The 14,133-nt window shown below is 38.9% G+C and overlaps 1 protein-coding gene across 7 annotated transcripts in view; it reads right to left on the bottom strand.

Annotated features, from left to right (window-relative positions):
• SLIT2 (slit guidance ligand 2) overlaps positions 1-14,133 on the bottom strand; it is a 260,033-nt gene that overhangs the window by 65,988 nt on the left and 179,912 nt on the right. For 5 of the 7 annotated variants that reach the window (XM_075259851.1, XM_075259802.1, XM_075259816.1 and 2 more), the window contains exons 7-10: positions 13,097-13,168; positions 11,137-11,320; positions 10,320-10,450; positions 736-807 (exon numbers count right to left, since the gene is read on the bottom strand). In XM_075259851.1, the coding sequence (XP_075115952.1) occupies positions 736-807; positions 10,320-10,450; positions 11,137-11,320; positions 13,097-13,168 (459 nt within the window). Of the gene's footprint in view, positions 1-735; positions 808-10,319; positions 10,459-11,136; positions 11,321-13,096; positions 13,169-14,133 lie in introns of all 7 variants that reach the window. The other 2 variants (XM_075259810.1, XM_075259842.1) reach the window with 1 other exon arrangement.

Raw genomic sequence — 14,133 nt, 5'->3', positions numbered from 1 at the left:
ACAGAGATGTTATCTATGATCAGAATTGTTGTATTATTGATAAATAATTCAGATCAATGCAATAATTACAACAGAATTCTTTAGTGATCCAAGCGGTTATATTGCAGTTATTTCTTATTAACACTAGCGCTACATGGAGGAAGCTCTTTCGAGCACGACTTTCCAATTTCTAACTATTTAGTGACAGCTGCAGTCCACAAGAGTATATAGAGTTGTACGCAACTCAACACATCCCTTTAGACTCCAGCTACAGCTTGAAAGTTAAAAGTTGCTTTTTGTAGTTTTTGAAAATTGGCTTTCGCGTTCCCATTCACGGACCCCACTGCTAATACATTCAGGTCTCCGGCCTCTTAAATACTGAAAATGAAGAGACTTTACAAGGTTACCCTGCTGCAATACACTATTACTTTATGAACTGCTATATAAATTGATCTTTTACACATCTTCGAATGTTGACAAATTACATCAATTTACACCTAAGCGGTAACTTACGTGGCTACGTTTATTGCAGTACTAATTCACATGTAGACATAGGCAGAGCGGGTTTAATAAATAACACTTCGGGATTATATACCCATAAACCAGTGTTATAGATGATTAACAGGAGAAGAAGACCCATGTCCGAGGCATTCACACCATAATATTTGCTAATCAGCCATCTGTGAAGAACTCGCAGGGAATATTTTTGGATACGTGTGACTACCATTAAAGTTCCAGTTTAGAATTATTACTTACATTCTCCGAAGCTTTTTATATGGTGAGAAAGCCCCCGGGGGTATGACCTTGATTGCGTTTTGTTCTAGTCTCCTGCGGAGGAAAAAATGTTGCGAACATAACTCTTCAGAACTTTAAGAAAAGTTTTAGACTCAAAGGTTACGGGTTTATATACGGTCCTCACAATAAGATGGACCTTACACAACCAATTACGGGTGACTAATGATACAACTTGTGTTAACTAGACCACATTTTTCACAACTTTCTAGAATCTATTTATTGGCCTGATGCATGTTATGTACCATAAATCGCACTTACATCATCTAAATACAACATTATATTATCCCTTTATTTCTGTTCCAATTCCACCAATGTTGGCAAAGTGAACTAGAACAACAAAATAATAATAGAACTATGTGAAGCCAAAGAGAATGAATTCACTCTGTCTATGCTTCATTTAAAGGGGTTGTCTGGGATAAAAGGCATATCCAGGGGGCCTGGGGCAGTGTAAAGTAAAAAAAAGAAAAGAAGCAATACTTACCTATCTCCTGTACTTTCTGGTATCTCGACTGGCCATGATGGAAGTGAAGAGACTCAGGGAACTGCTATGGCCAGTCACTGACCTTAGTGGGCACATGTTGGACACCAGAGAGAATTGGGGATATACTGACTGAACAGAGGGTTGAAGGTAGGGGGTATCACTTCCTTTTTTTTTGTTTTACACCAACCCTTGATCCCCCTGGGTTTGCCATATTATCCCAGAAAACCCTTTTACGTGAACATGATTTTATATTCACCATTAGTCCATCCACGAGTGCAACTATCGTATTTTCTGTTCCTAAGCACAACGTAAAGAACATAACTTCCTTAGCTTAAGTTAACTTTTAATAGTAGTACAGCTGTTTTATGGTTGGCAATACACTTAAGATAGTTGTCGGATGCTTATTTGGCCAGAGACTATTCCTCCCGACCTAACGTATGTATGCATGTTGCGCTCAGTTGGGAACAGATGTTCTCAATATGGAGAGGAAACAGACTGCCAGACACCTTTGGCAGCAGCTTATCTTCCCAAGAACAAAGAATCTGGCAGGTGAAAATCCAGTTGCCTGATTCTCTCCCCAAGAAATCAGAAGATTTTGCCCAATCTTAATGTAGTGGATAAGGCTCACCTAAAAGTAGTCAAAGACACTAGATGAGCAGCAGATAAACCCTTTGATTTTGGTGGGGCTGGCCATTATCTAGTGTGTATTAGGCCTCTCAACATTGCTTTTATAGGAGATGTTGGTAAAAAGAAGGCTCAGGATGTTGGATTTTAATATGCCCAATCAATGGAGATAAGCTTCTATCACAAGTGTCTGGCAGAGACTTGTTCGCTTATCCCTATTGAGAACATGGCCAAGTGTAGCATGCATGTTCATGCAAGATTGGAAAGAATAGCTGTCATCAGAAGGAGCATTTTGTTGACCGCTAACTAATATATATGGCTATCTTCTGGATTTTGAACAGAACATGAGACACAAAGACAATGGGACATGAAAGGTATGAAAGGCTCATCTTGCAACTCCTGATGGACTGGAAAGGAAGCTTTGAAGTACTGAAATACTCTCAATTCCCTATTTTCAGACTCCATTGATAAAAATATTGCAGAATTTTTTTAGAAATTGTATCCCAAGATATTCACACAGTCTTCATCTACACTAGGTGCCATTCCTAAATATTCATGGGAATGAAGAGGCTGAAACAGATCGCATTTCATGGTTGGTTTGAAAAAAACAAAAATTGACTGTGGTTCATGAAGATGATTTGTGAGGGCTCTGAGCTCTGCACTGGATATGTGCCAGCCTCATATTAATCTGAACAGCTGTAGGAAGAGATGTATTAATCCTATAGCATTGATGTATACATGCATAGCCTGTGATGTAAACATTATCTCAAATGTTTCGCAGGGAATATCTTGATCACGGCCTGATAAAAAGTGTGCAGGATCTGCAGAAATGTAGTCAGGAAACATGTTCTTCCCTTGACGAAATCTCCCTGAATACCAAGTAGGGAAATGAAAGTGATAAATGTTTTGGGATATGCTTTGCATATTTTATGCTGGATATTCAGCTGCTTGATGATGTGTTGCCCAGCATACGCCACGGCATCCAATATGTAAAGCTGGATAAGGCTTTATTCAAATGGGTCTAGTGGACTCCAATTTAGTTATCTATATTCCTGATGTAACAACCAGACCCCCCCACTATAGATGAGCAGTTGATCTCAGGAATTATATTTTTAACTAAATGAAGTTAGGCCTTACTAGTGCCAAGAATTTTTAACAGTGGGAAAATATCCAAATTTTTATTTTTGCTTTATTTATTTTTTGATCATTTAAATACCCAAAATTAATATAAAGGCATTGGTTAATCCTAATCCTTTAGTATTAAATCAGTGGGGTCCTGACTTCCTCTACTCTCACCGATCCGCTGATTAAATGGGCAAAAGTGATCTAGCCTTGTAGCTGGTTCTGGCTATGATCCCTTCAGTTAGCTGAAAGGACCTGGAGTTGGGCTCCCACCAATCTGATATTGAGTACCTAAGCTAACAATGGCTTATCAATATTAAAGGGGTTGTGTCATCAGATCAAGTTATTCCTTATCCATAGGGTGGGGGTAACTTGCAGATGAGTGGAGGTTAACCTCCCCCGGTCAGGAGAATAGGAGCATTTTGTACTCCGTACTGAAAGGAGCAATAGTTGGTCAGTAGATACTGCCCTCCATTCATCTGCAAGAGATACTGTAGCCAAAGTACAATGCTCAGTTATCTCCAGCACTCCCACTAAAATGAATGAAACAATGTGTTTGCTGCTCAACCACCACTCCATTCAGAACAGGAGTCAAAAAACACCCGTTATCCTGAATAGTGGGGTTCCCTATCCCCTATGGATAAGGGACAACTTCTCAGATGGTAGTGCCCTTTAAAAATTGTGGAAAGGATACCAAACACACACCAAATACCAATACAAGCCCTCCCCTATAGTATAGTCTATACATATTCTGATTTTTTTTTTTTTTTTTATTCATTATCAATTACTTTTATAGCATTAACACATTCCTCACTGACATTATACATCCATTAAAAAAAAAAATATGGAAGGAAATTTATATTTTCTTCTTGTTTTGAAGGTTAAGGAGTGGTCGATGGATTACGGAAGAGTACAATGCTAGAGCCGTAAGCTTGAGTATGAAATCCTTTGGCACCCTGCCTGACTTGGAGAATGAATCAATGTCATGTAGTTTCACGAAATCAAATTAAAATATAATTAAAAATAATTAAGAATTTTTTAAAAAAAAAAAAGATAAAAAGGGAGAAAATAATATTCTAATTAAACCGTGAATGTGTGAAAACTACAGAGGGTAAGAAATAAAATGTAACTTTGATATTCTAAATGACAGAAGAGCTTGTCCAATTATACAATGAAGGAGTCCAAAGTGATATACGAGTTAAACAAACTGAAGGGGCTAGGACTGACACTGTGTGAACATGTCACAAGAGAGAGCCCTTCCATCAATGACAGACAGGTTACACCTTCAGGCTGCAAAATCTGTGGAGCAGAATAAAGTACAAAGCGAAGAGAATGATGGCTATTATTTCCAAGGATATAGCTCTATAATCATGACATGACTATCTCCGTGATCGTATAACAGCGGAGCCAAGGCTCATCATCCTTGAAGCTGGCTAAAAGTGACACCTTTTATCTCACATATGCTTCTTAGAAGAAGAAGAAGAAGAAGAAAAAAAAGTAGAAGAGGCCAAGTTGGAAAAAAAATCTGTTTGTATATGTTCTAGCCTTAAATCTACTCTGTGCAAAAATGCACAATTCAGGTAAAGTACCATTTTATATGGCCTGATATTAAACTTTAGCCCCCCACGTAAATATAATAATCATCCAATAAAGCAGAAAGCTTTCAGCTGAGCGAGTCCTGACCACAGCTGTCTAAAAGCAGAGTTATTCGAGGGGCAAACCGATGATTCACAGTGTTATAGTACGTGGCGACAAAATGGGTTCTGAAAGCTAATTTTTTATATTCTGACTTTGCTTTTGTAATGGAAGGCAATAACAGCCGTCAGGAAAGGACATAGATTTTACAGATAGGATTTGATGGAGGTTAAAAGGGTAATGATAATGGAAGGACATTTTTAGCTGGTGCTTGTAAGATGATTTCTTACAGGTTACAAGTACTACAAGTCCCGGCACAATGTGGACACTTGACATTTCTTTATCGCATGGTACAGCTAAATCTAAAAAGTTTTCCTATCCTGAACATTTATGGCATATCTATAGGATACGTTATTTATATCTGGGATGTGCATTGTTCACTTGGCTGCTCCAATAACAGGATTTTCCAGACTATTGATGGTAGAGCTATAGGATAAGTCATTTACATTTGACTGGCAGGAGCCATGTTTTCCGGAACATTGATGGCTCGCTCTATAATTTAATAGGATTAAGTTGCAATATGAGGTAGAGCCATGTATGTAGGTATGGCACTGTGCATCTGTAAAGAAATGAAGGTGGTGTAGGGTTTCTGAAGTGCTGATCGGGGGGTTTTGAGGGTCCGAACTGCCCACAGATTAGACATTAATGGTGTTTCCTAAGAACATAGCATTAGTGTTTGTGTCCTGAAAAATATAGCAATGATGTCATCATTCATTAGGACCCATGCATAAATGGGAATCCAGGCCAGAAAATCTCATCTGGACCCAAATAGGAAACCAGGATTCCTTGCATCATAGTGATCTATAATGCTAGGAGTCCGTATCTACTTGTGGCTTCACTGTCCTGTACTGTATATAGTGCTCACAATGGAGCCGTGAAGAGACAGAGCTCCTAGTATCATAGATCATTATGATTACTAGAATCCTGGTCTTCTGACTAGCTTCAGGCCATAAAATCAGGCCAATATGTGATTTTTCTCCTCAGATAACCCCTGTGGGCTTTAGGGTAGAGCTGTACTACAGCCAAGATGTCTCACATCCCCTTCATGCTCAAGATCTGCTGGGGTATGAACGCCTAGAAAATGTGACCACAAAATGGAAATACGCCTTTATTTCCTATTTGGAAACACCAAGTAGTCACCTCACTGCCTGGAAAAACAGGGGTAAAGAGATTCCAATTCTCTCAAAATTCAGGTGTGAAATGTAGTACCTTCATTGGTCAGACATCTTTAGATTGATCATCTAATTCATAAGAGACAGCTTATGTTCTGACTCTCATTAGTGACCCCATACTGTACTTATCCCCCTTCACACCCTAAATGGTGGTCTTGTAGAAGAAAATATGGTTATTCTTGAATCAATTTTAGAATATACTTTCATTCAGGCAATACACTTTTGGTCACTTAAGGTTTTATTAATTTTTTGCATATTATTTTTTATTTTATGTTATTTTATATATACTGTATTATTTACTTTGCATTGGTTTGGTTTGTTTCGATCGTTTACAATCTGTGTATGTCTGCTTTCGCATTCAAGCAGTTATCCTATTCACATTCTGCACCATGTGAAAACAGATATAAAAATCAGTATGACAAGAATTTTATTAGGTATAATATATCATCATCCTGACAAGGTATTACAAATGCTGGGATATGTCGATAACATGGTGTGCAAGAAGAAATATATAATACAATATAATCCAGCTAGGATTTCTGTGTAGAGCAAAATATGTTAGGACGGGATTTTTTATGGTTTTTCATATTTTTAAATTTGGTAGTCTGCTGCTATAAACATAAGCACCGTATATTGGGTAAATACAAAAGAAAGGAATGTAAGGCTGGATTTCTGTTCTGTAATCCAAAGGGAGGGTGGAGATGGGGAGGGGGTTTCGGACGAATTGTCCTATATAGCAATGCTTGACTGGGAAATAAGACAGTAAAGCTGGCAATATATCTTTAAGACTTCATTTGGCCAACAACTATTCCCTCTACTATCCTCATACACTTGCACATTAGGGGTGACCATGTACTCTTAAGAAAGAGAGCATAGTAAGCTGTTACCAGACACCTCTAGTGGTCACAGCTATAGTTAAGCTTTCCTTCACCCAGGGCAAAGATTCAGTCCACTGACCCAGGGGCGGATCCAGGGCCGGGCGAGCCGGGCAACCGCCCGGGGCCCCGCGCTTGGCGGGGCCCCGCGGCCCGGCCCTAATAAAATGGTCCCGGTCAGCCTCGGCATAGTCGGGCAAGTGCCGGGGCCCACAGAGCCTCTGGGGGCCCCCCGGCACTTGCCTGTCACGATTTCAGCTCATCGGCGTCCGTCCGCCGATGAGCTGAAATACATACGCGATGCAGGAGCTGTGAGCTCAGCTCCTGATTTAAAGCTCCGGCCCGGCTTGTGTGTGTAGGCGCGATGACGTCATTACATCACGCTTACACACGCAAGCCGGGCCGCAGCTAAGCAGGAGCTAAGGTCACAGCTCCTGCATCGCGTATGTGACTGGAGTGAGAGAGAGGAGCGTCGGGGGAACGATGGAAGGTGAGTGATGGAAGGTGAGTGTAAGTGTTTGTTTTGTATTAAATATAAAGGTGGAACATAATGAAGGGGGCCCATGAAACTGGGGGGCAAATGAAGGGGAGGGGGGGAACGGCATGACACTGGGGAAGATGAAGGGGGGAACAGCATGACACTGGGGCAGATGGAGGGGGGAGAACGGCATGACACTGGGACAGATGGAGGGGGAGAACAGCATGACACTGGGGCAGATGAAGGGGGGGAGAACGGCATGACACTGTGGCAAATGAAGGGGGGGGGGAGAACGGCATGACACTGAGGCAAATGAAGGGGGGGAGAATGGCATGACACTGAGGCAGATGAAGGGGGGAGAATGGCATGACACTGGGACAGATGAAGGGGGGAGAATGGCATGACACTGGGGCAGATGAAGGGGGTGAGAATGGCATGACATTGGGGCAGATGAAGGGGGGAGAACGGCATGACACTGGGGCAGAGACGGGGGGGGGGACATGAAACTGTGGGCAGATAATGGGGGAGAATGGCATGAAACTGGGGACAGAGATAGAGGGGGGGACATGAAACTAGGGGTAGATGAAGGGTGTATATGAAAATGGGGAGAGATGGAGGGGGGACATATAATTTACGGGTGACTGTAGGAGGATTATACTATGTGGAATCACATGAAACATGAATGAGAATGGGCGGAGTCAACATAAAAGTGGGTGGGGCCTAATTTGCTGCGGCGCGTAGGGCCCCGCCAAAGTCAATTGCCCAGGGCCCCGCAAACCCTGGATCCGCCACTGCACTGACCTTACCCTGCATCTAAATAAATGAAGGTGGCTTGTTGGAACCCCCCCCCCCCCCCGACAATAAGCCACCAAGCCATATGCCCCACTTTCTATGTCCCTGTGTTGTTGGCTTATGTCCCTTGAAAACAAAGGATTTGGCTTTTTAAAATCAGACATGTCCATTCCTTGAACATCTACAGTAATACATCTTAGATGGTTGGCCATTCTCACTGAAATCTGTAGTTTTGGGGTATTCTCATATGTCTCGATAGGTTGCCATAGACATGACCATGGATGTAAGAACTTTCTATGGTCTGGCATTTGTCAGAAACCCAGCCATGCTTTCCTTATTGTGTCAGGGTTATTAGGCAGGAACACTACATGTATGAGAAGGTAATCTGACCACAATAACAAAGTCATGGCACCATGGCTGAGTTTCAGAGGATAGAAATTTTCATCAATTTCCAGAAATGTTCATATGGCACCCAATTAGGGCTTCCAGAAAAACCTGTATAGATGTACAGTGGGCCGGACACATGTCTGCACTTGTCCTATTACGGTTTCTGTGCATGATCCCCAAGGGCAACTATAAATATTATAAGTAATAACCCCCTTCCAACCAATGCTTCATATCTAATAGAGGGGAGCCCCAGGCAATGTACCCCATTTCCCCCTAACAAGTCCAAAAATGGTATTTGGAGATAAACTGTTAAAAATTACAGCCCCATCGACAAGCAACGAAAGTGATATATGAAACGTAAAGAGAAGTGAGGAAGGAATTGGAAAGAGAATAGAGAAAGGCAAACATAGAAGAAAGGACTGGAGCGAGAGCAGGCCTGATAATTCACATTAAAAATGACATGGACTCCCCATGTATCACTGCACGGGGTATGAGGCAGATCAATAAATAATGAGTGATAAGCGATGCATTGGTTTACATACAGGACTGTGTCGAGGTATACGGCTCAAAGGCTACTCTATTAAAAATTCAGAGCATCCACTTGTGACTCCTGATGTTCCATCTCTCTGCAGACACACTGCTCCAGGCTTTTCTTTGTCCATATAAATTCACTTGACTACTAAGCAGGTAAATCAAAGACATTTTAATAAAAACACTTCACAGCCTTAGCTGGAGACCAGAGGATGCACCATCTGGGCAACATAATTTAAAACAGGAAAGGAAATTGAACCCATGGTGATCTTTGGTTGACATCTACGTTCTTGATACTTAACAAACACATTTTAACCTGTAAGCTGCCTGCGTAAAGCCCAATACATGGTGATATCACAATGAGCTGGGCCAATGACGTATTCATTCCTGTTATATCAGTAACAACTCAAAGTCAATGCCAATAACATTCAGGGTCATGAGATAAGGGCTAAGGCTGCATTCACACAACTATAGTGGTTTTTACTGTCTGCAAAAACAGAAACATATTCAGCTAAAAACATGTCCACGTTGCATCCATATGTCACCCATAATAACATGTCCATAAAAAGACTCTTATGTTCCCATACAATTACATGGGTGACTTTATGCTGGAAATATGGACAGGAATAGGACCCGCTTCATATTTTGCAGATGGTTTCTATGGCCCAGACTGGTAAAAACTATGGGCATGTATATGGAAACATAGAAAGGAATGGGTCTATGTACTGTATGAAAAACAACTACAGTCTTGTGCATGGGGCCTAAAGGTGGCTATATCACTTGCCTGGTCAACAGCTATTCCTGACAAACCCCTCATACAAATGTTTACCCAAGCACATATGTGTTTCCAGTGAGAAGAGCGAGATGAGTTGACCCCAGTCAAGTAGGGCGGCAACTCATCTCCCATGAGAAGTTTTCAAATGAACTCAACCCTCCAGGATTTACTCTGATGGTCTTGATAATAATATAATAATAATACATTTTATTTATATAGCGCCAACATATTCCGCAGTGCTCGATCCTCCATTGTAACTTTTGGGGCTTCAGAGCTGCCTCAATGGTACATATGTAAGTGGTTTTGATTAAATTCAAAATGTCTATGTCTGCTTGCATGACCCTAAAGGGGTTGTTTGGTCTTTCCAACATGAAGATCCCATCAAGATAAAAGTTGAGTCTCATTTTAATGGATGTAAACCACCCTACTGACTCTGTTCTAGTTAGTGGCTCAGATTGGGGGTTTGTCTATAGTAGACATGGTAGACTTTTAGATAAGTCTTGAGGTTGATGTATTACTTGCATGTAAAAATGTGATAGAGCTACACTTACTATACAAGCATCATCATCATGCAATTCAAGATACCCAAGGGATATATGTTGTTAAGCCTTACATTTCTGTTATCGTCTCCGGGAGGTTGGTCGGGATCTCAGTTAAGCCTTTTCCTCGACAGTCCACAACATTATTACTGCAAGTACAAGCAGCTGGACAGTGCAGGACGCTACAGGAGGAGACCATGAATGACTGCTGGCCTACAAGACAAATTGAGAATTCACCTTAGTATGGAGAAATGATACGAGAAACTCTTCACTGTACTGAACTGGGAAGTATCAAATGTGGATTATCAGGAGTAATGTACATGAAGTCAAAAAAGTTATTTTGCATTTACACAATGCCAAGTGCACCCTTGCTATGAAAGTGTTAGGTGAAAGAGGACTTAAGTAAGAAAAGTAGACTTGCCTTCATCCTCATCTGAAAGATATGTACAAGGAAATAAACAAAAGACACAGTCAATAGGGAATTGTTCTCTTAGGCCCTATCATGCGAAAACTAGATGGAATGGAGACCATGCATAGACAACCTGCAAAGCTACTGTAAAATCAAGTATATTATAAGTATACCATCAGCTGGCTTTATGTTATGTGCATTATAGTTTGTATTTGAGTAGTAAGTAACGATAGCAAAAGGAAAAGTGTTTACGATTTAAATTTCCAATAATTTTTACAATTTACTTTTGAAAATTCATGAAAATTCATCCGTAACATTTTTATATGGCCATGGTGCTTACATGAGTTATATTATACCATAGATGCCTGGTATAAAATAGATATGTAATTCAATATCTAATTTATTAAGTAGAGGTTTGACATAAGAGAAAGGACTCATCTTTTTTACTGCATTTGTAAAATTCTTGTACAATTGTTTAAAACTTGAAGAATTCCATCCTTACCACTGCATATGAATTCTCGCTTTTGAACTTCGGCAACATTGTGACCTCTCAGGTGACTGGGTCCCATGCACTGGGTATATAAACCAACGCGGGGTCTCTGTCGCAACCAGTCAGACAACCAGGCCAAGTTACAATCACAATATAAATTATTGGAGTGAAGTCGGCTGTGAGAAAGAAAAAAACATTGGCATGAAATAAATATTCGAAATATCATGAAACTAAAATTTCCGTCTGGGACAAAAACAGTGTATAAACCTAAATATGAATTTCCTTTGCCGTTTCCTTTACTAAGTTATCCGTAGCAAATCCCTTGATAAGTAATGCTGAAGAAAAGGATCCGTGTTTGCCAACATCAAAAAATGCAATCTCTCCAGTTCTGTCATCATTTCTTTACAGTCGGTAAAGAAAACCTACTAAAAGTTGAAACTAGTTGCGGAATTCTGTAGCTAAATAGCTGAACAAAAGGAGGGTTTAAAAAAAGAAAGACAAAACAAGTCTCAAGTAAATTGCTCTATAGGGGCAGCGTACTGACAGCAAGAGTGAAAAAAGACCCATAAAAGATTTGGCTCCCAATTAGAAATATCACTAAGTCTCGCTTTATTAGTCTCTATAGAAACTGCCTGCAAAATCCTTTTAACAGGTCACATTCATTTTCTACTGAACAAGGCAGAAAAATAATTCAATATAAAACATCCCCTTGTATCCTTTTTCTGATTTCCTCTCTTTTTGTTTAATCAAAGAAAAGGGGATTAGTTGCTTTTAGCCCATCGGGACCCATGCTCAATACGGCGGCTGAAATTAAAGGATGTAAGTGGTGACACAAAGAGGTTTGGTACTTCGAGACGGGCACAAGATCATGGCCAAATTCCAAAGGGAAAATTACATTTTCCAATGAAATCTAATTTTAGGTGATTTTTTAGAGTCGAAAATTATGTTTCTCTAGAAAAAATGTTATATACTGATTTTGTAATGTTTAATTTCAACTTTCTCTATTGATTTCTTCAATCCGCCCCATTTAATAAAACAAGTAATAATGGATGATTTTTTCTTTTTTACAAAATTCCCAAGATGGTGAATTACTCTGACACTCGACCAATCAATTCTCTTTTTTCTAGAATATTTTTTCCTTCCAATAACGTAGTCTTAAGTAAGTACCTGTAATGGATATTAAACGCACATCTCCATCTCTTTAGCTAATTTCATGTAACGGATTTTGTCAAAGAGCCATTTCACTTTAATTAGGTCCGGCTGCAGTACAGTAATAAAAGACTAAGGATTTCCAATTTATCATATGTGACAGCCAATCAAAGTCTATGTTCTTGAATGAAATGTGACTTACCCAATATGTCAAGTCCGCCTGTAGTTATTTATTTGGAAAGTAAATTTCTTAAGAGATGTCAATGACAAAAGAAGAGCTAGCAAAATTATTTTAGAGTGGTGTGGAAAATTTATGACTATTTTTTCAATGCTATGCTTGTTCGGCTGGTAGATAATACTGGTAGATATTCGACTCATAGATAATGAAGATGAAGGGATCTGAGCTGGAGAGGGTGAACAATTAAATTATATATTTATTGTTTTACTCTATTTTTTCACTAATTTTTTACTAATTTATTTTTTCTTATTTTTTTACTTTTACAATTTTAAAAATTTTTTTTTATACAATTTTGTTGTACAATTTTAGCTATGAATCTACATGTTATATTTATGATGATTCAAGATAATTAATATGAAAAAGCCATTTACTATTAAAAACATATTTTTTTCAGGAAATAGTTGAATTTCAGCCATCCAATACACTAGAGATCTGAAAAAATACAGTAATGGCAAAAACATTTTCCTGCGCTGAATTTTAATTTACTATAAAACAGCATGATGAACTTGTTTCCGAATAATACACAACATACACGCTAGAGATCCATTAATAACAGTCTACTTACAAAATTCGAAGTTTTGGCATGTGGTTGAAGCTTGCCACCGAAAGTCGAGTGATGTTGTTATTGTTGAGGGTGCTGTAAAACATGAAAGAGATGAAGCTAGATCAAGAAAGGCAACAACGAATTTGTAATAGACTTGTGTATTTTATTTTTTGACAGCTTAAACTTTATTGCTCGAAAAATCTGTTCAATATGTTCCCCTAGCATTGCATAATTGCGGACAACAACCATATTAATTGCAGCGAACCCTAGCAAAATATATCGTTGGATTAAGCTAAAACATTTTAAAGTCTGTACTGCATTTCCCACGGGCATTTTCCACTTACTTAATGTGCTGCTAATGAAAACTGTAGTCGCATAGCCCAATTAATACAGTGCTTGGTAACAGAGCACCATCAAAGCACTCTAGAAAGAGATGCATTGTGGGAAAGGTATGTCAAAAAAGGGTCATGAAATATCACCGCAAGCTCTCGTACAAAAGTTATGTACTACGCTAAGCTTTCTGACTTCAAATTGTGATGTTAGAATTGAAGGACGAATTACAGGTGGTTAGGATGAAAAAATATAATATTCATTGGAAATGTTTAATTCATTGGGAAATGCTTCAAGATACTATCTAGAAATATTTCTCTAAGAAAGTACTTACAATAAAAAAAAAACCTCTAATATACTAACAGTTCCTAGAATTTGTTATCTGCCTCTAAATTGTGGGGTTTATGATAAGGGCAAATAATACTTGCCTAAAAAAAAAACAACCAAAAACTACTAATATTTTTGGACATTTTGGATTTATTTTAAATTTTTTAGGAAGTCGTATATAATATTTTAAATTGCCCAAGCAATGTACATATAAAATTAGAAAATAAAAAAATAGATGGTCAATAAATTGTTTTATCTAAGAATCAGGATAAAATGAGCAAAAATGGTACAAATTGTGGTGAGGAAAATTCTCCATTGCAGATAGAATGCAAAAAAATCACGTAATTTCATCTAAATTTATCATATATTACTATAGATAAAGCTAACATTTTCCATTAAAA

The sequence above is a fragment of the Leptodactylus fuscus genome, chromosome 1 (genome assembly GCF_031893055.1).
Source record: "Leptodactylus fuscus isolate aLepFus1 chromosome 1, aLepFus1.hap2, whole genome shotgun sequence".
Taxonomy (NCBI): domain Eukaryota; kingdom Metazoa; phylum Chordata; class Amphibia; order Anura; family Leptodactylidae; genus Leptodactylus; species Leptodactylus fuscus.
The sequence above is the reverse complement of the archived record's forward strand: the minus strand, read 5'-3'. Positions and strand labels throughout refer to the sequence as shown.